Below are 25,689 nucleotides of genomic sequence, written 5' to 3'. Positions count from 1 at the left end.
GTTTGAGTTACAAGGTAGCGAAAAGTTAAACGGAATGGACTTGGATTGAGTCAAAGAAGCACAAATTGACAAATGATCACGAGAGATGTGAATGATTTATTGGCTGTTAGGTGTTGCCATAGCATGACTGTTTTGAAGTCATTTGCTTCGCATATTGAAAATGCCTTGCATTTATCGTCTTTGCAATATGTCTTTGCTCGTCTTATCCTTGCAATCAGTGCATTGTCCATCTAAAAATTGTTGATAATTATCGCACTGATATGCAATGAATTCACAATTGGTAGGTATATATTCATCATCTACCAGCACAAGGTCCGAGAGTGACTACAGGATATATCATCACCGATAGCTGTAAAAGGAAAACTTGCATTGTAAAATTTTTAAAACAATTTAATTCAATTTAAAGGGTGCAATTCTTATGCAATAACTTACATTGCGATATCCTATGTATACGAAGTAGATATGTTAGTTAAACCAAGTTGACGAGAGCCACCGTTGACAAAAAAATTAATGTTACCTATCGAGTTACGTTGTAACGAAAATACACCTGCTGTGTGCAGCGAATTCTTATTGTGGCATGAATTAGCATGGAATTGTCTTTTGGATACTTCAGCCTGAAAAACGACTGTAACTGGAGAAAGTTATAAAGCGTTTCTTGATGACACAATCTAAGAATGGCTTAATGAAAGATCAAGCAACCACATCTGGCTATTACATGACAACGCCAGACCCCACAAAGCTGCAGTGGTTGGAGGAAAAAGGAATTACCCTTTGGTTTCACCCCCCCTTATTCCCCCGATATAAGCCCATTGGATTACTGAAGAGTTTTCCACCGGACTATGCGTATCATTACGGATTATGAGGCAGCAGAAATCGATATGTAGCCATCCTCATTAACAGCATCATCAATGGATTACTCTTCTTCATCTATTTCTGGTTCATCATATGATGAAAACTTATAAAACTTATAAAAACTTTTTAAACAACTTCAAACTTTGAAAACTTTGAACACAAGAGAATTTCTTGTGAGAAAAGCTGTTTGAGTTCACTGCGGTGACTTGGAAGACCGATTCTCTCGATGGAACCTCCGATTGTAAAGTTGGAGAATCGTAGAAACAAATGTCAAAGTAAATAAAACTTTTATTGGTTCGTATTCGGAGGGGAAGACTGAATGAATCGATGAAGCAGAAGCTTCAGCTTTTATACAAGATTTGATAAGGAAATTCGGTTTAAAATAAATGAATTTAAATTAAATGAAAAGTCATAAAGTTTTGCCCTTGAGGCTGAAGTAATAAAATTGTGAGGGAAAGTAACATTTAAGTAAAAAAGAGGGGAAAGTCGATAACGAAATTGAGTTGAAAGTAATAAAATCACGAGGTAAAGAAGAAGGTAAAGAAGGAGAAGGAAAAGAAGGTGGATCAACCAAATCGTCACAATACGTACATGAACATATGATCACGTCTAGTCATTTCACCAGGCAATTGCATCTTACATTATTATTTGTCATGGGGGAGAAATCACTTATCCCAGGTCACATTAACTCGTCTATTGGGCATCTCATTTTAAGAGTCAAAAGTGCTTCCCTTACTACGATGTATCAAAACTGCATTTTTTGCAAAATTGACTTGCTTTTCATATTATTAATTTGATTAGCTTTCGAATGATATATAACATCTTTATCACCAGAATCAAATTCTTAATAATTAATTAGTAAGAGTAAACCTGTGCGAAATCGCAGAAACTTTTGGGTTTCCCTAACATAATCTGTGCTCGAAAATAAAAGAAAACTGTTCATCTTTAAGTTCGATTTTTATCCAGCTGCAAAAAAAGTTCAGTAAAATTAATCTTAACTATTACCAATGGTTGGACATTTTCATTTTTATCAGTTGTTTAATCTCCATTAGGATAAGATAATCGCATGTAATACCACGCAACACCCTTTACAATCGATCCGGATCGATTATTGATCGGATTACTATCAGTTTTATTCCCCTTTCATTAGTTAGTCTGCGGCTCGTTATCAGAATCTCGTCTTTTCATTCATCGTTTGAAGTTTCTCATATGCTATATCCTTGATTCAAGCTTAAACTTATATTTACCTCGTCTTTTTGACAACATGACATGCATTAGCTTCAATTGAGTTATTTTGATTGAAAGTAGCTGGACTAGTTTGAAAAACAATTGAAATCCATGAAATTCGAGGTTTCGTCTTTTGATCAATTGCCAGCAAGTGCCGCACAGGCACCTCAGTGTTTTGATTTTCTAGCTTCTGGTGCACCTGAAGAATGGATTTACAATACATCAATAATTTCGTATCAAAACCAAGTACCTATTTGGGGTCACAAATCGTATTTAGAGATGAGTTTAAAGGTTCTTCTGTTTCTCATCATTATTACCATTTCGTGTATTGGAAACTATTTCATCGTAATTGTCATCATCAAGTTTAAAAATTCTCGAAACTGTACCAACATCTTCATCTGTAGCATGGCCATTGCAGATTTATTGACAACATTAATGTTTGCTTGGACTTCTTGTATTGAAAATTTGTTTCAAAACTATGTTCTTGGACCGTTTTTTTGTAAAACTGAATCATCAGCCAAAGGTAAAGCATTTTTGATTCCAATTTTTCTCATTAAAAGTAGCAAAACAATTAGCCATAAATGATCAAGTTTTGCTATCTTTTCCCATTCCTACAAATCTCGTAGCTACGTAATCATTTTCCTTCAGTCCAAATGTCTTTAATGTATTTATGCATTAATCTTGTATTCATTTGATTCTGTCTTTTAGTATTCTTTCTAATTGCTAGTGTGTTTTCGTTGACATGGATATCCTGTGACAGATTGATTGGAATAATTAAACCTTTCCGAACTCCAATGGGGAAGAAACGAGCTCTAGCTGTCCTCTCATTCATATGGGTTATCGCCTTCCTAATTGCTTCACCAATTTATTTCTGGCGTGAATACCGAACCCGTCAATGGTGTGATTACTTAGAGGTACATCTTTGAATGAATATCATAAGATTTTCATGCATCTCACAGTTATCAGGGCTTAGTCTGGATTAATGTTGGTTAATTGATGGATTAGTGGATTGAGTGGATTGGGTTATGTCATGCATAAATTTAAAGTGTAGTTCATGCAAAACAAAGTGAACGAAGTTTCAGTTTACTGTCCAACTAAATATTATCGAGTTGATTGTGCTCATCAGTGCGAAGTTAGTTTTTTGTTCAAATGACTCAAAATAATCTGATGAAGCCACAGTTCACTTTAATTATAAATGCTTACTGGTTTGTGGAGGAACTCATCATGATTGTGTAATAATTCATGAGGATGAACATTAAAATTAATTTATCTCTTTCTTTCTCTTTTTCAGATCTATTGTAAAGTTGATTCAGATAAGGTGGACGTGTACATGTTTATACTGCTTGCATTTCTGGTGTACATTCCTTTATTTCTGATGACTTTTTCATATTGCCTGGTGATTGCCAAGATGAAACGCTACGAGACAAGGATAAGCACCGAGGAAAACATTGTTAAAATTAAACATCGACGTAAAATCATATTAATGTTTTTCATTTACTTGATCACATCTGCCATTTGCTGGAGCCCATTACAAGTTATCGTCTTTTATCGCTTTGTTGCATTTAAATCAGTTGATTCGGTGAGTCTCTGTTTACAACTCGATCATTCAAACAAAATGAAAACTCTTTCCATTATACCTTAATCTTCTGTTGTATTAACCAGAAAGAGATAAGACAAGCTTTTCTGATAAACTCATTCTCATCGAGTTATTCAAGTCAACTGATTAAAAAATTCCTAATGTAATAGATTTTCAGATTCAATGACTAATTTTGCAATTTCTTGATCTTTCTTAGGTAAAACCTTGGAGTGAAGAGGCAAAATTTTGGGCCCAAGTTTTTGCGTCAACAAATAGTGCGATTAATCCACTAATCTATGGAATAACCAATGGAAGTTTTCGTAAAGCAATATGTCTTCTCTATCCTAAGCTTTCATGGTTTTTGAGGTTGAATAAGCAACCCAAACGAAGGGTAAATGCTGTTGAATCACCAAAGACACGGGAAAGCGCATTGCCAAGATCAACATTCACCTTGTCAAAGTGCAACAAGATTCAAATCAATACAATAAGTGGAGACAAAATTCCACTGGAAAAGCCTAAAAACAAACTCATTTTTTGAGACCTTCTCTGCTTTACAAGAGTTCAATGGAAATAATTCATTGAAAATCAGATTTTTCATCAAGAGAAAATGTTCTAACATGATATAATCTGATTCTGATACAACCTTTCAGTCAAGCATATAGTGTGATAAAAGTGACTCTTGTTGGGTTGAAATATCAAACTCAAAATGTCAATGATCAAGATCATGATAAAGGCTATCGAGACTAATTGAAAATGAATAGACATGAGTCTGATCATTAGATGCGATTTATTTAATACAAGTTAAATCTTCTTCGCTGACCAACGATTTAGTCCATAAATACGTGGCTCAGTTAATTAGTTATCAATTTATTGTTTTATATTTTTTTATTTTCAAGGCTGATTGTGCAAAGCAAGAAAAAGCTTTTGAACAATCAACCGTATTCAATGTTATTGATACATTAAATCTCAATGTTTTCATTCATATCAGTAAACTTATTTCTTCATTTACCCTTATCTATCCTCTTCTGTGGTCTTCAATTTCATGAAAAACCTCTTATTTTCAATGTAAATCACTTTTTCATCTAATTATTTATCTCAATCGTTCATCATCCTTGTCATTACTTTGTTGTTTGTCTTACTCTCCATACTTATCACTTTGATCACCTCTCAGATCACAGTTTCATGTTTTGTTTTCAATCATTTTCATCCATCCCATTACCACAGTTTTACCTTTTTTAATTTACCGTAAATAATACATTTTCAATTGTAACATTAATCAATAAATGTTTCAATAAAATTTTCATGTGTTAATTTATCCATAAAGACTGTTTTATTTGCAATTAATTGGAGTTCATTGTGGCAGTTTTAAATCTGTGTTTGTTCAACTCTTTTTGGTCGATTCAATGACAGATCAAAGGTGAAATTGGTTGGCACTTTTATACTGAAAAGTTTCAATTTTAGCTGAGCTTACAATTGTTTTGGACAGTGAATAGAGTTCATCATGGTGTCTAATTCAATGTTATTGAAACGATTATGCTTACTGTTTGGTTTTATATTGGCCACAACATCAACAGTTTATGGCGGTAAGATGACTGCTCAGTGACTAAAAATTAATCACTAACAGTGAATTTGAATTAATAACATAATCTTTTAAATATCAGGCAATTTGCTGTTTGGTTTACCCATTGAATCACCAAAAGCTAATATCCACATTGAAGCTGTTCTTATTGATTTGGTAAGTAGTCACTGATTAGCAATCAGTTCAAAATGTGTTTCTCTTTGTTTCAAGGTTCACTTATTAAGGCTTATCAGTTAACAACAGCTTTTTGTTTCTTATCTCTTTGTTTATGTAAAGCCTAGTTTTGTTTGCAACTAATAAAAACGATATCAAAAAATGGATTTTAAGTTTTTTTTATAACTCTTTTGTTTTGAAAATTTTTAGAAAACCAATGAAGAATGGATTCTAACTGAAGATTTGGCTGGTATTTCCGAACTCCATGGAAAAATTCGTGTTACACATGAAAACAAAAGCATCGATATTTTTTACCATGAGAAGTACGATGATAAACGTCTTATTATAAATGGTTAGTTCTCTTATTTTTAATAATTGTTTAAAACACTATATTTATAATCTTTCTCTTTTTCTCTACCTTGGTCAGATTTAGAATGCCGACGAATGGATGATCAACCATCATATTGGAGTCGACCTTTGCCTGATGTCCGTAACCAAGTAAAAAAAATGCTCATCCATTTAGGCCCATCAGTCATCTACCGGCTCAAGTCATTAAAATGGGTAAATAATAATTTTAACTGATCAAAACAATTGTCTTTCAATAGTTGTTGCTCTCAAAAGATATTACAGGTGTACATGTAAAGTCAAAGGATACAATTTGTTTTGATTTATTTGACAATTGTTTATCCCTTCAATGGTGGTTGAATGTCTAATAAGTCATATTTCTCTTTTTCAGAAAGATTCAATTGAAACTGGAATCAATGGAATGAAACAAAGACGGGCTAACCTCGATAAAACTTTATCAATTACGGCTTCGTATAAATGTATGCAAACAAGCAACGTGATTCGATTATTAATTTAATTCAAGCAAAATATTAACAAAATTTCCTGTTAATGTCAAAGTGACGTCTGTTACCAAAATGACATCACCTCAATTAAGTTTCATTTTTCATCTGTTTTCTTTTCAACAGCAAACAATACTAATGATATTGATAAGCTTGCTCGACTAAGCTTTTCTGATATTTCTGGATCATCTTTCGGCAATAAAACTTCTGCAAGTTTGGTCCTAGAGATTGTCAGTCAAACCATCGTTAATGAAAATCTTGATGATCGAGTTGAGGTAAATTATATGGATTTAAATGGATTGTTTCATCTTAATTTGTTGCATTTATTTTGAACAGCCAACCCCTGGTATTGGATGCCCGAATTATTTCCATGGTGATCTAAGTTTTCCTGAATTGAAAACTCGTCAACTTCACTTTGCTGCAACTGAGCAAATAACCAATTCCAATGGCACTAGAAAAGTTGATCTCGAGGTATTATATTTCATCGTATATAATTTAATGATTTAATTCATGCGATCACATCGATTTTTCTCATTTGTCTCTTATTGAAAGATTTAATCTCTATTTCTCGAACCTTTTCGTTGCAGGTGTACGTTGATTTAGATAAAAAAGTTACTCGCATTGACATGGATCAGAATTTTACAATCAACGACTTCAATTTAGCGGTTTCATATGTTTTCAATCATGGTAAATGTTCAATGACTGCATTTAGTGACAAAGTTGAGGGGCTAATTGGTGGTGAGTTGAATATTAACGAATTGTTATGGACAAATGACCAATACAAATATGTTGGTAAGACAGTTTATGTAGGTATCTTTAACTTGATTGTTAATAAGTAAAAAAATTTGTTCAGTTTTAATTCAAATATAAATTCTGCGTGAAACTTTCACCGCTTTTACAGGAACCAAGAGCTCAAGGAGTATTTGATACTTGGGAATCAATTGAGTATGGAAGAAACATCGATGGAGTTAAATTTGACAAAGTAGTTACTACTCAATACATGGCTAAATTGGTAAGTAATACTTGTGCTACAAAATGATCAGTACTCAAAATCCCGTGCATATTGTTCTTTCTATTCTTTTTAAATTCTCTTAGAGCGGACCGAATGATAACAAAACATCGAATAACTACATCCCAGTTGCTGTTATTCGTGTTGGTTACAACAAAGACTCGATGGTGAGATATTACTGAGTTCAAAATTAACCACCTGCATTGACCAACTAAGCTAATAATTTACTTTGTTTCTTTTGAAAAGGGCAAATATCAAGTTCATGAATCAAGAAGACGGGATATTCTAGTGTTTCAACGTGCCATAACACCACCTCAATATGAAAACCTATTTCAAATAACCGATTGCTTTGATCCACAAGAAAGGAAATATTTAACTTTTGATATCAGGAGTGAAAGTAATGAGTCAATTTTATTATTGATACACGTTATTGTAACACGATTGATTTATTTTTTTTTGATTTTTTTTCTTAGATCATGACTATTCTTGCAATTTTGTGACTCAAAGAGCAGAAGAAAATATCTATGAATTCAAAGAAAGTTTCAAACACCTTTTGACTAAAAACATTTCACCTTTACGAATAAGCTCAATGAACTTTAATTTCCAGTCTGACAAAATATCATCAACAGTTGAATTTCTAGAGAAGCCGGCACTCGAAAGTAAGCCATTTTTTCAGAAAATTTTCAATGTTTTACCATTTACTTTTTTGGATCCACATTTACTATCATTAAGTTCAATCATAATTAAAATGTCTTTTAATTTTTTATTAGAATCGTTCAAGAAGCAAGATATTCAGCTCAGGGTGGGCAGCAAAATGTTCACTCATTTTGATGCTATCAAAACCAAATCTTTAAATGAATGTTTGAAAACACAAGTAGCGAACAGCTTTTTCAGGTAAAATAATTTTCATTATTCTTAAGCTCTTATTTGATTCCGGATTAATTGTCTGCTCATCTTCTACTTTCAGGAAAATACTTCATTGCCCTTCTGCTGATGGCCTTTGTGCTCAGTTAGACGACCCTTTAAATCAAACGCAAGATAATGGAGATCCTCTAACTGAATGTAGTTTGTACACTTTCCCTTTGACAATTAAAGTGAGATTGGCTAAAGAGTATGGACTGTCACATTTGCATAGGGAACTATTAGGAACTAAAAACATGATTTTCTCCATGCACTGTGGCAATTGTTCAATTGCTGAAAAGTCACTGAAATATCGCATGATAAATGTCTATGACTACAATTATTTTGGTGATTCTTCCAAAGAGCCCAGGTTTACTGAGATTCAAAAGTTACATAAACTTGACCCTAAAGTGAAAAGTGTTCAAATTGTTAAAGGCCCGATTCGCGATTTTGCTGATTGTTACAACAGTTGTGCTTCATCTCTTGATGGTAGTTGTTCAACTTTCACACATTGTATAAGTGGGGTTTCTCATGAATGTTACACCACAGTTGAGCCGTTTACAGGAAATAGCACCGTATTTCATCCGAATTGCACCACTTATGCACGAGACTACCTTATTGAATATCAAAAGACTCCTGCAAAAGAGTTTCTCGATTCAAATCAAAGAGAGCACTTATATTCCGTGTCTGTTGCCGACTGTGCCACTTTATGCCATCGATCTAATAGTTGTCTAACATTTCAGTATTGTGGTAACAATGTTTGCTCATTTGCGGGACCTTATACGTCTAAAATCATCAAACCTAATTCAAACTGTGACATTTATGTTCGTAAGTGAAGCAAAATTGCCTTAAAAGTTTTCTTATTTAAATAATCAATCATTTCTAATGATAATTTTTAATACAACTTTACAGCCAAAAAATCTCATGAATTCATGTTGACTGGAGAATCATTAGTTAATCAAGTAATCAGCACCGTGAGTGGATTGAACTTAGAGCAATGTGCTGCTCTATGTTTCGACTGGAAATATGGCAATGAGAGCTGTACATCGTTTAACTATTGTCCGACAGGCAGATCAGAAAGCACATGTGCACTTACCAAATACTCCGTCGGTGATTCAACAGTGGAAACTACCGCATCTAATTATTGCTTCAATTTTGAATTGATCAAATCTCGAACAAGGAAACACAAAGGACATGCTTTTCTGCGTAATGAGGAGCTCGGAAATGCTGGAACATCAATTTCATTGGCTTTTCTTGTTGTCGGCCTTGCCTTAGGAGTTGCAATTACCTCTATGTATCACACTTTTCACAATCGACACAAGTACAGGGTCACTAGTGCGGATCAAGAATCTAATGATTAGTCCTTTGAAGTCCAACCAAGTTCTTATCTTGTTGTTGAAAAGGTATTTTTTGGATTAATAAACATCTTCAAGAAATAAGAGCTTTTTGTATTGTATTGTGTTCCAATATTCAAAAAAATCATTCATTTTATTGGAGTCAGAGCAGTTTGCCTCTTTTATTCTTGTCCATGCCTTTAAAGTCACAATTCATTCATCTGTTTATTTATTTTTATGTATAATGTCTAGTTTTATTATAATATTCAATATTTACAAAAAAACGCAAACAGTTTATCTCATTGGATTTTTATCGAAGATTATTTCGACATGACGATTACAGAAAAAGTTTGAGTATTTCCAATATTGGCCCTATTTCAGTAAATAAAATTTTTTTCTATAAACATTTTCGTAAAATTAACCTTGCAAAGTCAAGCATCTGAAAGATTTTTCAGGTTTTGATGCGTTCCAAAGTAGAGTATGAACCCTGTACACACTGGTCTACTCAATTACTTGTAGTTTGATCAAGTCTGGATCGACCTTCATCTTCATTGACTTGTTTTGACCATCCAAATCCTACGTCAGCTGATCCTTGTTGGAATCTTTCTCTTATTGATGCTACACTTGGTAAAAGTTTTACTTTACCGTAAGCAATTGGTAGCACAAGACCAACTGCTAAGCCACCAACTAAGAAAAGCATTATAATACCAAAGGCTGCGCCGCTGCTAGTTCCTTTCGGTATTTCGTTAACGCTAACTTTCTTACTATTACCCTTTTCAAGGATTTCATAGTTGTAACAATTTTCTGATTCAATAGTTTTCGTATTTGGATCATTAACTGAATATGTGGTTAATAAACATGAGCTTGGTGTCCTCCCTTTAGGGCAATAATTGAATGATTTGCATTTTTGATCACCATCCGATATGTCATAACAAATAGAAGCACATTGAGCCATATTTAAATTGAGTTCAGTATGATATGCTTGTTCCACTATTTTTTTACCAGTGATTTGATAATTATTGGAGACTTTGGCTATTGAGAAAAAAAGTGATTTAAAAAATGGATCAAAGGGTTTTAAGATAGGGAAACTTACGAACGTAAATATCACATTTTTCATCATATTCAGAGTTTGAATCAGTAAAATATCCGCCAAAGGTACAGTAACCACCACACCATTGGAACGAGTAGCATCCTTTTGAGGAGTGACAAAGGGAAGCACAATCATACAATGGTATATTAATTGTGGCAGAAGCCGTTGATATAAATTTTTTCTGGGCTACTTTAAAATAATCAGAGTAATAATTTTTAGAGTATGTGTTACAGTTTTTGTCAATTGTAATATTGTCCGATATTGTTTCAAATGGTGCTTTTGTGATTAAACATTCAACGCCAGTGCTGCCTTCACAATATGAAAATGTTTCACAAATTGTTTCATCGGAATGTAAACACTCTCTGTAACACTGTCCCAAATTAGCAACCTTTTCAGCATAAACGACTTGGAAATTATGGTCTTCCTTGATTCTCGCGTCATGTATCGCTACTTGAAATGGGAATTGGGCTTCATCATTGAAAAGCTGAGTTTTATCAACCACATCTTCAACTTGATATTTAACTCCTTGAAAGTACAGTATGGAATAACTTGCTTTATTAAGCATGGAGTTATGGACATCTTTAAGATTAAGCTCCTGACCAAATCTGTGAAAATTGCCCAACGGTACATCATAAACTTTGCAATAGTTTTCGTTTCCACCTATAGGAAGTGTTGCTCCTTTTTCAACATGATAACACACTTGGCGCTTGGATCTGGTACAATAAAGCACATATCTGGAGAAATGGGGAAATCACAATGAAATACCGGATTTAATTATCAATTATTGATTAAAATTATTCAAAGGAGTACCTTATTGGGGCAAAATATGCAGCTTGATAATCTAAACACTGAGATTCATCTGCCATATCAACGCCAGAAAGTTTGTTTAGGTAATCTGAACCAATGTACACTCCTCTCTTTTGGAAGGCAGCTGAATAAATTTGGAAAAAATATTCATAATTAATAGTTAATAAACAGTAAGTTGTGTGAAAAGTCAACTAACAAGAGAAAGTAGGTCGTTCTAGGAATGTTGTAAAAGCCACCAATTGATTCTCATTGATAACAAAACTAATATCATCGATTCTTAAAGGCGAGATCGTGTAGTCACTGAGAATGTATGATTTGAATGCATATTTGAATTCCGTCAACATATCTTCAGCCAGCTTACGGCAACCTTGAGCTACAGTAAAATAAAATAAAAAATGAATAGCAGAATAAAAAAATTAACGTGCGATTCGAACTGATTGTGCATAAATCATCTTATCTTACCTGAACATGTTAATTTGAAGGCCAGTTCAATTCTGCTCTCTGGATTTTTATAACAATCACCAACTTGGAACCGATCGTTAAATTCATCTTCTGAAGCTGTGCTTCTAGCATCATAGTAATTTCGCTTGGTTGTTTCCACAAGAATATAATTTCCCTGAATCAAAAGTCAAAGAAGCCGTTAATAGCCAATAGTAACAATTTGAGAAATGTATTCTTAAAAGTTTGATGAAATTAATTCAGCTTACATTGGAACCTTTTTTATATGCTTTCCTGACAGATCCAACTAAAGTATAGCCATAGAAAAGATCTCTTTCATCCTTTTTTGAGAAAAATGAATTCATTTTGATTAGTTACGGTTTTGATGAATAAATTGGTTCAACGAGATTGAAGATTCATTAAATTGCGATTGCAAGTGTTAGTTGAAAATTTCATACCGATTTTGCCAAGTAAAGTGTTGTAACCACTTTATCATACTTTCCACTATGAAGGGTCATATCATTGGCCACTGCTTCCCAGGCTGAGACTTTGAAACCAGGGTATGATTCCTATCAAGATTTATTCAACAATATCAATTTTAGCAAAATCATAAAGCTAACAAGTAATACGCTACTAAGGAAAAATACTTACAAAATCAACCTCACCAAGGTAGAAATAAACAACATCCATCCAAAGTAAACTTTGCCATGAAAAGGCACCGTTCTGATCTAAGGCAGGTGTTGTAAGTCCCATTGGTTGAATCAAACAAGATTGATCTTGTAAGACGTAAATTAAACCTAAATTGTAATCATAGATTACATCGACTGTGATTTCAAGATGAGTTGTTATCCGTCTTATTAGTGACCGGCCGGTATCTATATAGTACTGAAACATATTTTTTCATACAATTAGCCAAAAATACAAGATAGATGGATAAAAACGCATGAATAAAATTTATATCAAACCTCATCTTTTGTTAGTGATGTCGATGATCCTACAACTCTTTCGTGCACAATCATTTGCATTTGAGTAGTTCTCAAACTAGGCATGACTTTCGAGTCTGATACATAAAGTGGACAGCCAACTCCAGGAGTAACCTAAATAGAAATAAGAAAAAGGTTTTCCGTTATAATGAATCATGGGAAAAATTTTGCATTTCAGAATTAAATGTCAGTTTTCATTATTCTTACTTGAACATTCTCGGCAAGTACAACCGGAGATTCGTCTATTGAATAAATATCCATGATCAAATTTTCATTAGGAGAGAAGCTGGAGCCAGGATCATATCCATCGAATACTATCCTGCTTGGTTTTCGAGCATCTTTATCGAATTCCGCTATTGAATTAAGTAAACATAAACTTTTAAAAATGGAACCAAAAATGAATCCAAAACGAGTTCACCTTACATTTGTAGTAATAAGTTATCTTGAGCCTTTGGTTTATAGTTGTTTGATATCCAATCATATTTTTGCCTCTAACATTCGAACTGGCAACTTTTTTCTGCAACATTTAAAGAGACACAAATAAAACCATGAAGATATTTACTGAACAAGACATCCAAAAGGTTAAAAAGTTCATTACCCATGAAGTCGAGTATCCATTGATTCGATAAAAAACAGAAGGTCCCAATAACAAAATAAGATTCAATAATGGTTTATTAATATTTGGCAGCATTTTATCCCATTTCGTGGAGTAACTAAAAAGGTCACATGAGGTTTCTGTAAACAATAAAATATTATTTAGTCTGGTTTAACAATGATATGTTCACAGTCACCATAAAGTCTTATCTAAGGTAATAACAGCGAAGGCAAAAAACAGACGAATGTTAAAAAAAAGGTTTCTTACCTTGAACAACCAACCGTTTGTTGGTTTCAAAATGTTCGTTGTGTGAGACAGCATAATGAACTTTAATTGAATCCGATTTAGATGAAATTTCAATTTTTCCTTGATCATATTGACTCACAGATATGAACTCTTGTAAAAAATATTTTTCACCGTTTGCCTGGGCCTGGTTAAAAAGAGCAAGAAACGTTTATAAGTAAGAAAATGAACTCTTACTCTTTGTTAGTCTCACAAAGGCTCAACTTACGGTTAAGACTGCTTCAAGCATTAAAGACTCATGACCATCCAACTTTAAAGGTAAATCCACCAACGATTCTTTCAGTTGAACAAATTAAAATTTTAGATTCGTGAAAATCAACCATCTTAGATTAATTATGATTACTTACCAGCATTTAAAGCTGAAAGAAGCTGAAGAAGAACCAAGGAAAAGAGAAACATTTTCACAAGCATAAGATTCTATCAAAAACAGAAAAGAGCCTCTGACAAACTATTGACTAGATATTCGCATTGTCTTTTTTTCCTGGTTCATGGAAAGCTGTAATTTCCCCTGTTACTCATGTTGATCAATTTAATCTTTTACAAAAATAGCATGATCTAGTTGATTAAAAAAGGATGATTATCATGTAAAATCGGTGGGAAAAATAACGCCCGTCTTTCATAAAAATATAAAACACTAACCTATTCATAAAAAAGGCTAAGTAGTGAGATTTTTCAATACATTCAATACAATCTCAGTAGGATATATAACAAATGGGAGTAATCAGGAATTACAAAAATTAAAATTGTCCCTGAATATTTTCGATTAACTACAATCAATACAATGTTATCAATTAAATGATCAAGCTTCAATTTTTAAGCAATTCTGATATGATCTGAAATTATAAGAGAATAAATTAGCCAGAAAATTATCAGAAATATCAAAATCAAAGTTTCATTTAATGTTATCCATGTTGATTAATAATTTAAATATCAAAAATAGTCAAATGTTGATATCAATAAAATTGGGTAAGATTGCCTCAATGGGTAAATAGTGAATACCTCTGGTACATCTGTAACGAATATTGAGGTTCTTGTACCTAATCAGCTATATTATTAATAATAACAATTTCATTCAAATATTTATCTATCATTGGGTTGAGTCTATAGTGCTGGACAAAATTTTTCGTACAGTAGTTTTTTCGCTTTTTTGTTAACTTGCTCAACTCTACTGCATTTTTTAACGTAATAAGTATACTATTAGGTGTTGATTTAAGTAATCCATCTATAAAAAGTTTCATAAGTACTCCATTTTGGATAATACTTTTTCCTGTCGCGAATCTGGTGGCCATAATTTTTCGTACATTGGACTTTTTTACAGATATCTTTATAACTTTACCATGTAAGTATTTTTTTAAGATATATTATCTAGATACTAATCTCCTGACTGTTTTTTATCATTACAGTATGCATTCAAAAGAGTTAATAGCCCTAGTTCGTGCAGAGTACGAGGAAACCAAGAATTTGAGAGGAACTGCCAGAAGATTTAAATTAACGCCCAGCACAGTGCAGTACATGATTGCAAATGATTATGCAAAGCCGAAGAAAGATGTTGGTCGTCCAAAAATACTAGGAACGAGGGATGTCAACAAAATCAAAAGAGAGGTGAATAGACTCAAAGGTAAAGGAGAAAAGGTAAATGCAAGTAAAGTAAAGACAAACTGTGACTTGGAATGCTCAAACAGGACAGTAAGAAGGTCGTTATCAGCTTTAGGCTTGAAATATAAAAAGAAACCCAAACGAATCCAGCTCAAACGACACCATAAAGATGATAGAGTTTCAATGGCTAAGAAGTGGCTTTCTGACTGCTTTGATTGGAAAAAGACGGTTTTCTCGGATGAAAAGAAATTCAATCTCGACGGACCAGACTCTTGGATGAGTTGGATGGGTGAGGATGACGATTCAGATAGAGAAATGCGGCAGATGGGCGGTGGATCCGTTATGGTTTGGGCAATGTTGTTGCCAAACGGAATCGTTCATGTTTTTCGAATGGTTGGTAGGATAAATGGTCAGTATTACACTGATTTTCTCGAAACCAATGCTCTACCTATTCTGCGGAAATATTTTGGAAGAAGAAGGTACTATTTTCAACAGGATAATGCGAGTATCCATACCTGTAAACATTCAATAGACTGGTTGTCTTCACATGTACCCGCTTTGTTGAGTTGGCCATCCAAGTCACCTGACTTAAATCCAGTTGAGAATGTTTGGAAAATGCTTGTAGACATAGTTTACGATCGTCCTCCTTACCAAAACACTGATGATTTGTGGGAAGGTATCAAAGAAGCAACAAAAAGACTCAATCGCGAAAAGGTTGAAACTACGTCTTCTTTGATCACAGGAATGAGCTCAAGATTAGTGAAAGTGATTGAACTAAAGGGGGAAATCATCAACTCTACAAAAATTTCCAATCAGAGATCTAAATGATAGTCATAGGTGCACTGTACGAAAAATATTGTCCAATTACCTTTTGTTATATTTTGTTATTTTGTTTATATTTTTTTGTTGAGTTTTTTGTTAAATAATTTTTGTTGTTATTTCCAAATTTTATACCTTAAAAAATAATTTGTTAAAGTTGAAAAATCATTTATCATTAAATTAAATTCAAAATAGTCAAATCAAGAGGTGTACGAAAAATTTTGTCCAGCACCATATTCTTCAATAAACCCCAATTTTTCCATCTCACAACATTGTCAGTTTAACAGCTGAAAAGATATTAAATTGGATCTAAATGAATTTTAATTCCTGACGCAGATGGTTTTATTACAGGGCATTTCAGCTAATTTGTCCGAAGCTTCCTAGCAATCACTTGACTCTTACAAGGTAGTTACTCTTGTTAGGTGACCTAGAAACCTAAAGTACGTCTTCTATGCGAGTTTCTCATCAGTAGTAAAGGGTATCTAACGCCACTAAAAGGTGGAGCCTATTTTAGGGGAAGAAAATGCGTGGAAAAGATGCGCGGTAGATTTTAAATTTCAAAACGTAAGTTTGCATATAAATAATGGTGGTTTTTAAAGATCTTTATTCACTTTTTCCAAGCTTGTCAACATGTCATTTCGGCTCCCAAATAGAGAAGATCTAATCAGAAATGACTGCACGATTATTATTGTATTCTCTCACCATGAGATTGACCGCTTTCGGTCCTGCATCACTTCCATCTGGACCACTTTATGGAAAACCCTATGCCGTTCAAGTGCTCGTTTCCTCCGTTTTTGAGGACTTTTGGTGGATGTTGAGATGGAAATCCTATTTCATTACCTGTCGCTGCGTCGACTTGTTTGTCTTCTTCTCCTCGTACTCCGCACCATTCTCCTACTTCTGCTGTTTTGGCTTTCTCCTGTCGCTGGGACTCTATCAATGTCCGTCTCTGATGAATCAGCATCCGTACCTCTGAACGCCGTGTTGAGCCCTTCGCTCCATCAGTCAACGCATAAAAGGCTTTGCTTGATTCCAAGCACTTGAATGGAATTGTTTCTTTGGCTTCGGTTTTTAGTCTCCTGAGGAAGTTCCAGATTTGACTATCGATCCAACAGGATTCGAATTCCTCCTTGGTTCAAATGGTTTGGTCATGCAGTATGGACCACAGCCGAGTGTTAACGGAAACCATTGGTGGTGTTGGCTCTACAATTGAGCTTTCATCATCTACCGTCACTGATTCCATCATCGCGTCCAATGAATCGGAAATTCATCACTCCATCGGTAGTTTTGGCTGGTAGACCACAACATTTGCGCCAGCTGCAACAAAATCCACTTCGACGCCTCCAATGATTCCATTCCGTCCGAGGTTCGATTTGATGCTTTGATTGCTGCTGATTCTTCTCATATTGATTCGAAATTTGAAAGCATTTCACTAAGGTTCAAAAGAGTGAATGATCTTTTACAATAATAAAAATGAAAAAGATTCAAGTTTTTTTGGCTTAGATTATTAATAACCATAATGATAATGATGATAAAATGTAGAAAATTTTGACTAAAAGTCTATGATTGTTGATAGACTACTACGTGTATTGACTAATTTTGACCAAATTAAATAATAAAAATGAAAGTTGTTTAATTTGGAGTTTACCCTTAGCCTTAACTTTCAAAATCGGTTTTCGTTAGCGTGTTTTTCCCCTTTCCCCCCTAAATTAGGCTCCACCTTTTAGTGGCAATAGATACCCTTTACTACTCTCAGATACTCAATGCTATATTTCAATATCAAGATTATTACAGAACTTCTTTAGAAATCGCTCCTGATTGTGTTAAAGGTCAATCTGAGGTCTAACACAATTTTATTAACAAAATATTGCAAAATAGGTCATTCGCTCCGTTATTTGATCTTCTTGAGACATCCATAAAATTGAAATCATTTTTAATTCTTCAAAAAATATCTTTTGTCTAAATTCGTAATGATTTTTGAGATGAGATTTCTGATGCTCCATCTGCCGCACCGATATCTTCTCGTGGCTCACCATCCTCAATATCATCATCATCATCATTACCTTCGATATCATCGATTTCATCCTTACTCAGACTGTCAAACTCACATGAGGACCGGATAACATCATTGGAAAGAAGCCACTAGGACCTAGTTAAAAATATTGAAGTCAATTTCCTAAATATTCTTTGGCCATTTAATGGCCAAGATTTAGATGAGATTCTTAATGCTCTTCAGGGAATCACCAGATGACAAAGGGCTTGACATTTGGCAACTGTTGAGTTCATAGCGACTTCATCGGCTTGATTAAATCTTGTATATTCGGATCCTTTCTTCAACTAAAAATGGCTCTCTAAATGATCCAGAAAAAAGTGTGGCTATTACTTGTCCTAGTTGATCGATCAAGATTTTACTAATACTTATTTGTCTTACGTCAGGAATCTTACTACAGTAAAACCTCGCAAAGGTTGTACTCGCTTTTCGGTTTTTGGACCGGCCCGACAGGGACCGCACCAGCTATTTGCGCTGGTTACACATTTTTATTCTGACGAATCCAGGGTAGGGGAGAGAGGGTTTCCAGAGGGCTCAATCTCTGGGTAAGCTGCGAGGGTCTGCCTGACCTAAGGACTTCGGCGAGATTCGAACGCTAACCCCAAGATGCAGAACACAACATATGAAAGTTAGCAGTCTTATCGCCGTTGGAGTCAACCCATTAGGCTAACTCGCAAAGGTTGTGAGCGGTCCTGCCGCCTAGCGATATTGTTTGTGCAACTCTTTGAAATTATTAACATAATTGCATTGTAAAAGTGGGGAAAATCTTAAATCCCAAAGATGGCGTTGTTTAATTTCATACAACCTTTGCGAGGTTTTACTGTATCTATCTATGATAGACCGATACTTACTTATTGCAGTCAATGTATCATTTAGAATGAAAAGATTGAAATAAAAACGCAAAATGAAACACAAATATTTAATATGCATTAGAAAAATTCTCAATGAAAAACACTCCAAGTGAGTGTCAAGGAAATAATAAATTAGAAGGTAATATCATCACAGTTAACCATTTCGACTTGTTTAGTCCATCTTGAAGAGCCATTACGCATTGAAGCTTTTACTTTGATCACTAAGCATGGAATAGAGAATCCAACGAATAAACCAACGATTGTTAATAAAAATGCGTAGCCAAAACTCCCATTAAAATTTACACCTGCAGCTTTAAATTCAAGACTTTCAGGATGTTTTGAATCTTCCTCATCCAAATGTTGCACTTTAATTTCATAGTTATGACAAATATCTGATTTGTTGGTCAGAGTTTGCTGATTTTTAACCGAGTATGCAGTTAATTCGCAAGCACTTTTTTTGATTCCTTTAGGGCAGAAATTGAAAGATTTGCACGCTTGACCCCCAGTCGATTCCCAATCATCACAAAGAGCTGCACATTGATCAATATCTAATTCAAGTTCCGTATTCAAAACTTCATAAACGACCATTGATCCAGTTAATTCGTATTTTCTGGATGCTTTGGCTGAAAAAACGGAAAAAATTGTATTGAATTAAAATCAATAGTGAATATAATTTTTCCAAGATGACTTACGAATATAAATATCTGAATCGGAAGCGTACTGGGTGGTTTCTTCTGAAAAATAGCCACCAAATGAACATTGGCCATGAGAGTATTCGAATGAGAGACAATCTTCTGAATTAAAACAGTTGGTGGCACATCTTTCTAGATCAAAGTCAAACGAAGTTGTTGTCTTTTTCTTGAATTTCCTATTACGTTTGATTGAATAATCAGATAAATGACTTTTTGCAAAGGTTTTGCAATTTTCATCTGTTGTTAAATAGCTGGCTATTTGTGAATCTGTCATGTTGGTTACAGTACATTGTTTTTCATTTCCATTTTGACAGAATGTAAATATTTCACACGGAATAACCTCGGATCCAGCACAAGAACGATAACAATCACTGAAACTAGCAACTTCAGGAATCGAAACAGCATACAGGCCATCCATGTCAGTCAACTTTTTAGAAGATTGAATTTCATTGAATAACCTTTTGCTTTGTTCGTCTTTGGCTTCATTTGTTTCAATGATATCGACAATTTTATAAGATAATTCTCCTCGGCCTGTAAAAAAAGATAAGGTTCATTTAACATTAAACTAGACAATTGGTTTTTTAATGAAGAAAAAACACTTACTAGAAGCAGATTTTCGTCGAATGCTGAAACTCCTATGGCTAAGGCTACTGATGACAGAGTCGTGTAAATTTTTGAGAGAAACATCACTTCCAAATCGATAGAGATTTTTCATTGGGAATTCATAGACTCTACAAAGAATACCATCTGAGTCTGTTTTTACTTCTTCCGTCCTTATACATACTTTACTACTTTCACAATATACCAAAATCCTGATAAAATAATGAAAGTAATACAATGTAGAGTAAAAATACACGAATTCAATAATTTTAATAAACATACCGTGGACTTTGATAGCTACTTGAATGATATTTGAGACACTCCTCACCATTTTCAGCTGTATCTGTTGTTGTCGAGCTTTTGATAGATTTCATGTCTATTTTACGAAGTGTATATTTAAAAGAATCTGAAATGGAAAAGAAGAAATCGAACGATATCAGAAAAAGTGTTATAAAAGGTTGAGTATTTACCTTTTAAGGATGGGACGTCTAAAAAGGTTACATCTGCTCTGATTGAGTCTTTAGTGAAAACAAATACAATATCAGCAATTCTTAAAAATGAAATCTGGTAAGTTTTAACAATTTTGTCGGCCAAATATTGTCTCAATTCATAAACCATGTCTTCTGAAGCCTTGACGCAACTCTCAATGTCCAAATTGGCTTCTAAATGGAAAACGAAACTAAACAATTACAATTACAGTAAATTGTGTGATATAATGCGATTTACCTTCACATGTCAATACAAATGTTAAAGTTAATCTTTGATCTGCATTAGGAAAACAGTCACTAATTTGAAATGCTTCATGATAGGCAGATTCGTCCAGGTCGGTGCCAAAATCGTAAAAATTTCTTCGAATTGAATCAACCAAGATAAATTTTCCCTGATTAAAAATAAGATTCAAGTTATTTTTATAACTACATGTATTAATATAACTCACGGAAGGGTCTTTCCTGTATGCATTTCGAGTTGCACCCACGGTAGTGTAGCCGACAGATTCATTATCGATAATCTAAGAATGAAAGAATAGCAAAATAATTTATATTGATTAAAAAATTGGATTATTGTAATACTCACAACTTTAGCAAGATATTGAGTTGTCACAACTTTATCATATGTACCACTGGGTAATGCTTTATTGTAATCCACTGATTCCCATACTGAAGTTTTGAAGTTTGATCGATGTTCCTGTTGGTTGAGATATATTTGATTTATTTGAGATTAAATTTAGCTGATAATTGAAAAATTTCTGATTAGTGCTTACATAATAAACATCTCCAAGATATTCGTATGAGCCTTTTAACCAAAGCAGTTCTGAAACTGAAAATTTCCCATCTGCACCAATTCCAGGGTCTGTTAACTCTATTGGGCGAATTGAGCATGAACTTGATTTGTTAAACGGCTCCGAATGATAACTGACTCCAAGATTATAATCATAAACATAATTATGTGTTGATCCATTGGCTATTTCTGATGATCGTAACGTTTCGATAGTTTCATCAACATGAATCTGAATACAATAGTTATGAGAAAAAAATTAGATTTAACAACTAGTTGAACTGGTAAAAACTAAAAATATTGACGTCAAATCAAAAATTACCAGCATTTAACAATAGAAATGACTAGTTTAGGTTGCCCATCTCAAACAATATTTTCTAAGCCTTGCTGGACTCAATGTGATTTGACTGTCACTTTAAACAATTACCTCCTTCAAGAACCTTTTTGATTCATTGATAGTTTCCTCAAAAATAAGGTGGAAACTGGAAGCACTCGGTAACGGAAATTCTATGCCTTTTTTATTCATGTAATTCGGACATCCTATTCCTGGTGTAGGCTGTACATTAAAATTGAGTTTAGAGTCATTCAATCAAATTTACACAAGTTTCTGAAATACCGACTTGAATTAATTCACCTAATTGACGAGTTGTTTGCGAGATAAAGTAAAGATCCAAAATAAACGACTCAATTTCCTTTTTATCGTTTGGTATAGCCAATAAGATTCTGCTTGGTTGTTTAACACCAGAGCTTGGATCCAGTTGAGCTACAAAAAAACAAGTAAGAGTCATTTATTATCAATAATTATCAATTAGTGTTCAAGTTTAATTTAGCTTACTTACTCTTGTAATAGAAAGTTATTTCATTAACTCGAGCTAAGTCGGCTGTTGCACTGTGCATTTTGATTCCTCTAATAACTGCATCTTGGCCAGCCAACTTGAATAAAAATCAAAAGGAATAGAGGAAAGGTATTTTACAAATTAACTACATTGGACTACATTTGTAAAAAATATTTTGATAAATAGCAATGAATTGTTACCCAGTGTAGACCAGAAAGTCGGAAGAATACAGAAGGTCCAATGAGAAGTATTTGATTGATGAATTTAGAGGTTACTCCAGGCAGATATGTTTTCCAATCGGATCCGTGAATATATTCATAACATTGGTTGTCTAAATAATGTAAATTTAAATTGAAAAAAATTAATTCTTAAGAAGTTTAATCCATTTGGTGGTGAAAAAACATCCCGAAGTCATCGAAAAGGCTGAACTTATTAATTTGAAAACACATGAAATACAATAGATGCCGAAATAAATCCAAAAAATCAACCCAGGATGATATAGAAAGAGAAACAAGACAATAAAGTTGCATAAACACACGATGAAAGCTTTCTCAAAAAAACAAACAATAAGACGTAAAACCGCTCAATGTAAAGGGGTGTTATTCTGATTAAATATGGAGTCACAATGAAGAAATGGATCAACATTTAATTTTTCATATTTTTTGCTGCCATAATTGAACTTTAAATTCAATCGTCTTTAAATAATATTTAACCAACAAAATAAGATAAAAGGATAAACTTACCATACATCACTAGACGCTTGTTATTATCATATGTACCAAATGAATAAAAGACACTAATTTGACCATCTGATGATGTTATATCAATTTTACCCTTGAGTGTGTCATTAGATGATATTTTTTCTTCCATGTTCCAGACCTTTCCGGTTTCCTGGTCAACAGGCAACGATCAACATGATTAGTGATGTATTAATAATAAACAGTTGAACAAACATGATCTTACCGGATCTCTTAGCTTTGCATAAATTAAAAAGTTGGTGTCTTTGTCGATTTCGGGTTTTAGGTCCACAAGAGAAACTTTAAATATATAATAAACACCCAAATTTGATTATTTCAGAAACTTGAATTTTCTTAGAATGGAATTGGAATTGAATTCAAGGATAAATTGTTATCAAATATAAAAACTTACATGTGCTGATGAATGAAAAATTAAGTAGCAATAAGATAGTAGAGAGTAACATTTTAAGATAACTTTATATGGACTGGGTTAAGATCAATCTTGAAGCTTCCAAAATAGGCAACTGTATTCTGAATCTATTGTGGTCTATTATTGCGGTTCATCAATAACATTATCGGGTGTTAACTAATTTATACACCTTAATCATTATCCAATTTGACAATCTTATTATTAGTCAATAGCTTATTGTTTATTTGTCAACTTATTAATGTAGCAAAATTGTGATAATGATAAAATAAGTCATTTAATGGAATCGATATCATGTAAATGGTTGATTAGTCTTGAAATAATCATGATATGATGTACAATCTGATCAGTAACCTAAGGTTGGCAGGCTAGCAGATTTATTGTACAGGCAATGAAATTGAAAGACTGGAAAAGAGGTCAAAATTTAAAGCTACATGAACTTGACACCAATCAAATTGGTTCCTCATCTAATGACCTTAACCTTGACCTGATAGATTAATATTTTTGGCCTTTCACTGATCAGTCAACTTGAATGTTGGGAAATGGCCATTACAAGTTACATCGTATTTACAATTGACTAAAACATTGGTTCAATTTCCTTATGGTCAGTTAATGTTTCCTTGATGAGACAAACGCTTCGGGATACATTTTGAGAAGCATCACAACAATTAACTGAATTGCTTGTTATACCAATTATACACTGAGATAGTAACATGAAGATAAATGATTAAACCAAAAATTTCTTCCCTCCCTTGAACACTTGATCAACAAGTTAGTGGTGAAACAAATGACGATTCAATTGTAGTCCAAATGACATGTTAAAATACAAACAATTTGTATTGAAAATAAAAAATTATTACAATAACAATTATCTACCAGAAACAGCATCGGTATTTAAAATCAAATTAATAGAAACAGATTTTATAATCTTTTTAGATTTCTCATGTTGGAAATTTTTTGAAACGGTTTTTCCTCTTTGGTTGATCCTAATCTTGTAATTTTTACTCCTTGAAGCAAACTCAATTATTTCCTACTTTTTAATTAGTAATCGTCTTAACAAGCTTTGGTGAAATCCAGAAAATACAGAGATTATCTAATTAAAAGGTAAACAGTGGCAGTGGAAAACGCTCAACGCCATTTTCATCAAGTTGCATGTAAATTTGCTTCCAATGCTTGAAGTCCAATAGTTGCTGGCTGTAAAATCAATTAAATGTGATTATTTTACAATTTGATTAACTTTCTCTCGTCCTTGATTGTCCCAGTTATAGTTATCAATTTAATACCTTGAAGGTATTTATTTCCTTTTTTGATATCCATTCGCTTGAAGTGCATAATTTAGTAGCAACGTGGGTTTTGGCCAGTGTTAAACCCCAAAGTAAAGATTATTTACATTGTGTGAGACGAATGCTTGTAAAAATGATTACGTGATTTAATTTAGTTCAGTTCTTGGCTTTTATTACGTATTTTGACTGGTTTCTGGTCGTTTCATTACAGCTCTTATCAAGATTGTAAATCTGTTGTAACTGAGTCAATCTATCGGACTGTTGGTCATTGTATGGTTCACTTCAATTTATCATTTCCAGCGACTTGGTTAATAAGTTTGATTCCAGTGGATACTGTTGAAGGACATTGATTGCTGTTTACACTTAAAATGTTAAATCTTGGTTAATACTGGAAGCTGCTGTTATTTGTGAACATTGTCAAACAATAGACTTTGAAAAAAGCAGGCAAATTTTCAGTTTCCACCAAAAGTAGCCATTGTTTAATTCAGTTCGACTGAAGCCAAATCTAAAATGAATTACTTGAAATGACTGGTTATCCACTTGTTTTCCTTTTGTTCTCATCAGCACTTTGAAGGACTTAGCTGAGGTGTTTAGCTTATTAAAGAGAAATAAACTTTTTCCCTCGTGTCTGTTCTGTTAAACCTTTTAGTCTATTATTATCATTATTGTTGTAACTTTTGGTTGAATACCCGTTCCTTGTATTTATCACCAAAATTAACATCCATCAACTTTTTTTCTGCTACTAATTACGAGATAGTTATGCATGTGTGTTGCACTCAACCAATTAAGATATACTGGATACCATCAAAATTGTACTTGAAAACTGCCAATA

The 25,689-nt window shown here is 33.5% G+C and overlaps 4 protein-coding genes across 5 annotated transcripts; 2 read left to right on the top strand and 2 right to left on the bottom strand.

The window, feature by feature from the left end:
* The first annotated feature begins 2,048 nt into the window (after positions 1–2,048).
* LOC107370248 (QRFP-like peptide receptor) lies at positions 2,049–4,970 on the top strand. Its single transcript, XM_015938236.3, has 4 exons — positions 2,049–2,602; positions 2,788–2,993; positions 3,371–3,658; positions 3,873–4,970. Exons 1-4 carry the CDS (start codon positions 2,191–2,193, stop codon positions 4,191–4,193), a joined length of 1,227 nt encoding a protein of 408 aa, XP_015793722.2. The 5' UTR covers positions 2,049–2,190; the 3' UTR covers positions 4,194–4,970.
* LOC107370247 (uncharacterized) lies at positions 4,862–9,580 on the top strand. The gene is made up of 15 exons (XM_015938235.3): positions 4,862–5,238; positions 5,317–5,390; positions 5,598–5,739; positions 5,815–5,948; positions 6,124–6,211; positions 6,359–6,507; positions 6,569–6,703; positions 6,820–7,038; positions 7,134–7,244; positions 7,328–7,408; positions 7,488–7,638; positions 7,715–7,900; positions 8,012–8,135; positions 8,209–8,969; positions 9,054–9,580. The coding sequence occupies exons 1-15, from the start codon at positions 5,157–5,159 to the stop codon at positions 9,500–9,502; spliced, it is 2,886 nt and encodes a 961-aa protein (XP_015793721.2). The 5' UTR covers positions 4,862–5,156; the 3' UTR covers positions 9,503–9,580.
* A 119-nt stretch (positions 9,581–9,699) lies between these two features.
* On the bottom strand, positions 9,700–14,133 carry LOC107370246 (uncharacterized). Its single transcript, XM_015938234.3, has 15 exons — positions 14,039–14,133; positions 13,900–13,967; positions 13,656–13,818; positions 13,392–13,528; positions 13,217–13,310; positions 13,001–13,146; positions 12,776–12,907; positions 12,462–12,695; positions 12,269–12,379; positions 12,080–12,151; positions 11,835–11,988; positions 11,569–11,745; positions 11,376–11,496; positions 10,569–11,299; positions 9,700–10,507 (listed from the first exon to the last, which is right to left on the bottom strand). The coding sequence occupies exons 1-15, from the start codon at positions 14,100–14,102 to the stop codon at positions 9,981–9,983; spliced, it is 2,931 nt and encodes a 976-aa protein (XP_015793720.2). The 5' UTR covers positions 14,103–14,133; the 3' UTR covers positions 9,700–9,980.
* Positions 14,134–19,061: 4,928 nt separating this feature from the next.
* LOC107370249 (uncharacterized) lies at positions 19,062–23,805 on the bottom strand. 2 transcript variants are annotated; one of them, XM_089269676.1, is made up of 16 exons: positions 23,560–23,805; positions 23,374–23,447; positions 23,154–23,301; positions 22,611–22,741; positions 22,414–22,507; positions 22,195–22,337; positions 22,002–22,130; positions 21,561–21,806; positions 21,374–21,484; positions 21,237–21,308; positions 21,026–21,179; positions 20,770–20,961; positions 20,582–20,705; positions 20,303–20,511; positions 19,700–20,230; positions 19,062–19,630 (listed from the first exon to the last, which is right to left on the bottom strand). In XM_089269676.1, the coding sequence occupies exons 1-16, from the start codon at positions 23,609–23,611 to the stop codon at positions 19,140–19,142; spliced, it is 2,901 nt and encodes a 966-aa protein (XP_089125802.1). In that variant the 5' UTR covers positions 23,612–23,805; the 3' UTR covers positions 19,062–19,139. The 2 variants fall into 2 exon arrangements, with proteins under 2 accessions (XP_089125802.1, XP_089125803.1); XM_089269677.1 differs by having other exon boundaries at positions 19,700–20,224; positions 23,560–23,723.
* Positions 23,806–25,689: the final 1,884 nt, after the last annotated feature.

Source organism: Tetranychus urticae, chromosome 3 (assembly GCF_039701765.1).
Source record: "Tetranychus urticae isolate SD_2017Ah chromosome 3, NJAU_TeUrti_SD_1.0, whole genome shotgun sequence".
NCBI lineage: Eukaryota > Metazoa > Arthropoda > Arachnida > Trombidiformes > Tetranychidae > Tetranychus > Tetranychus urticae.
The sequence above is the reverse complement of the archived record's forward strand: the minus strand, read 5'-3'. Positions and strand labels throughout refer to the sequence as shown.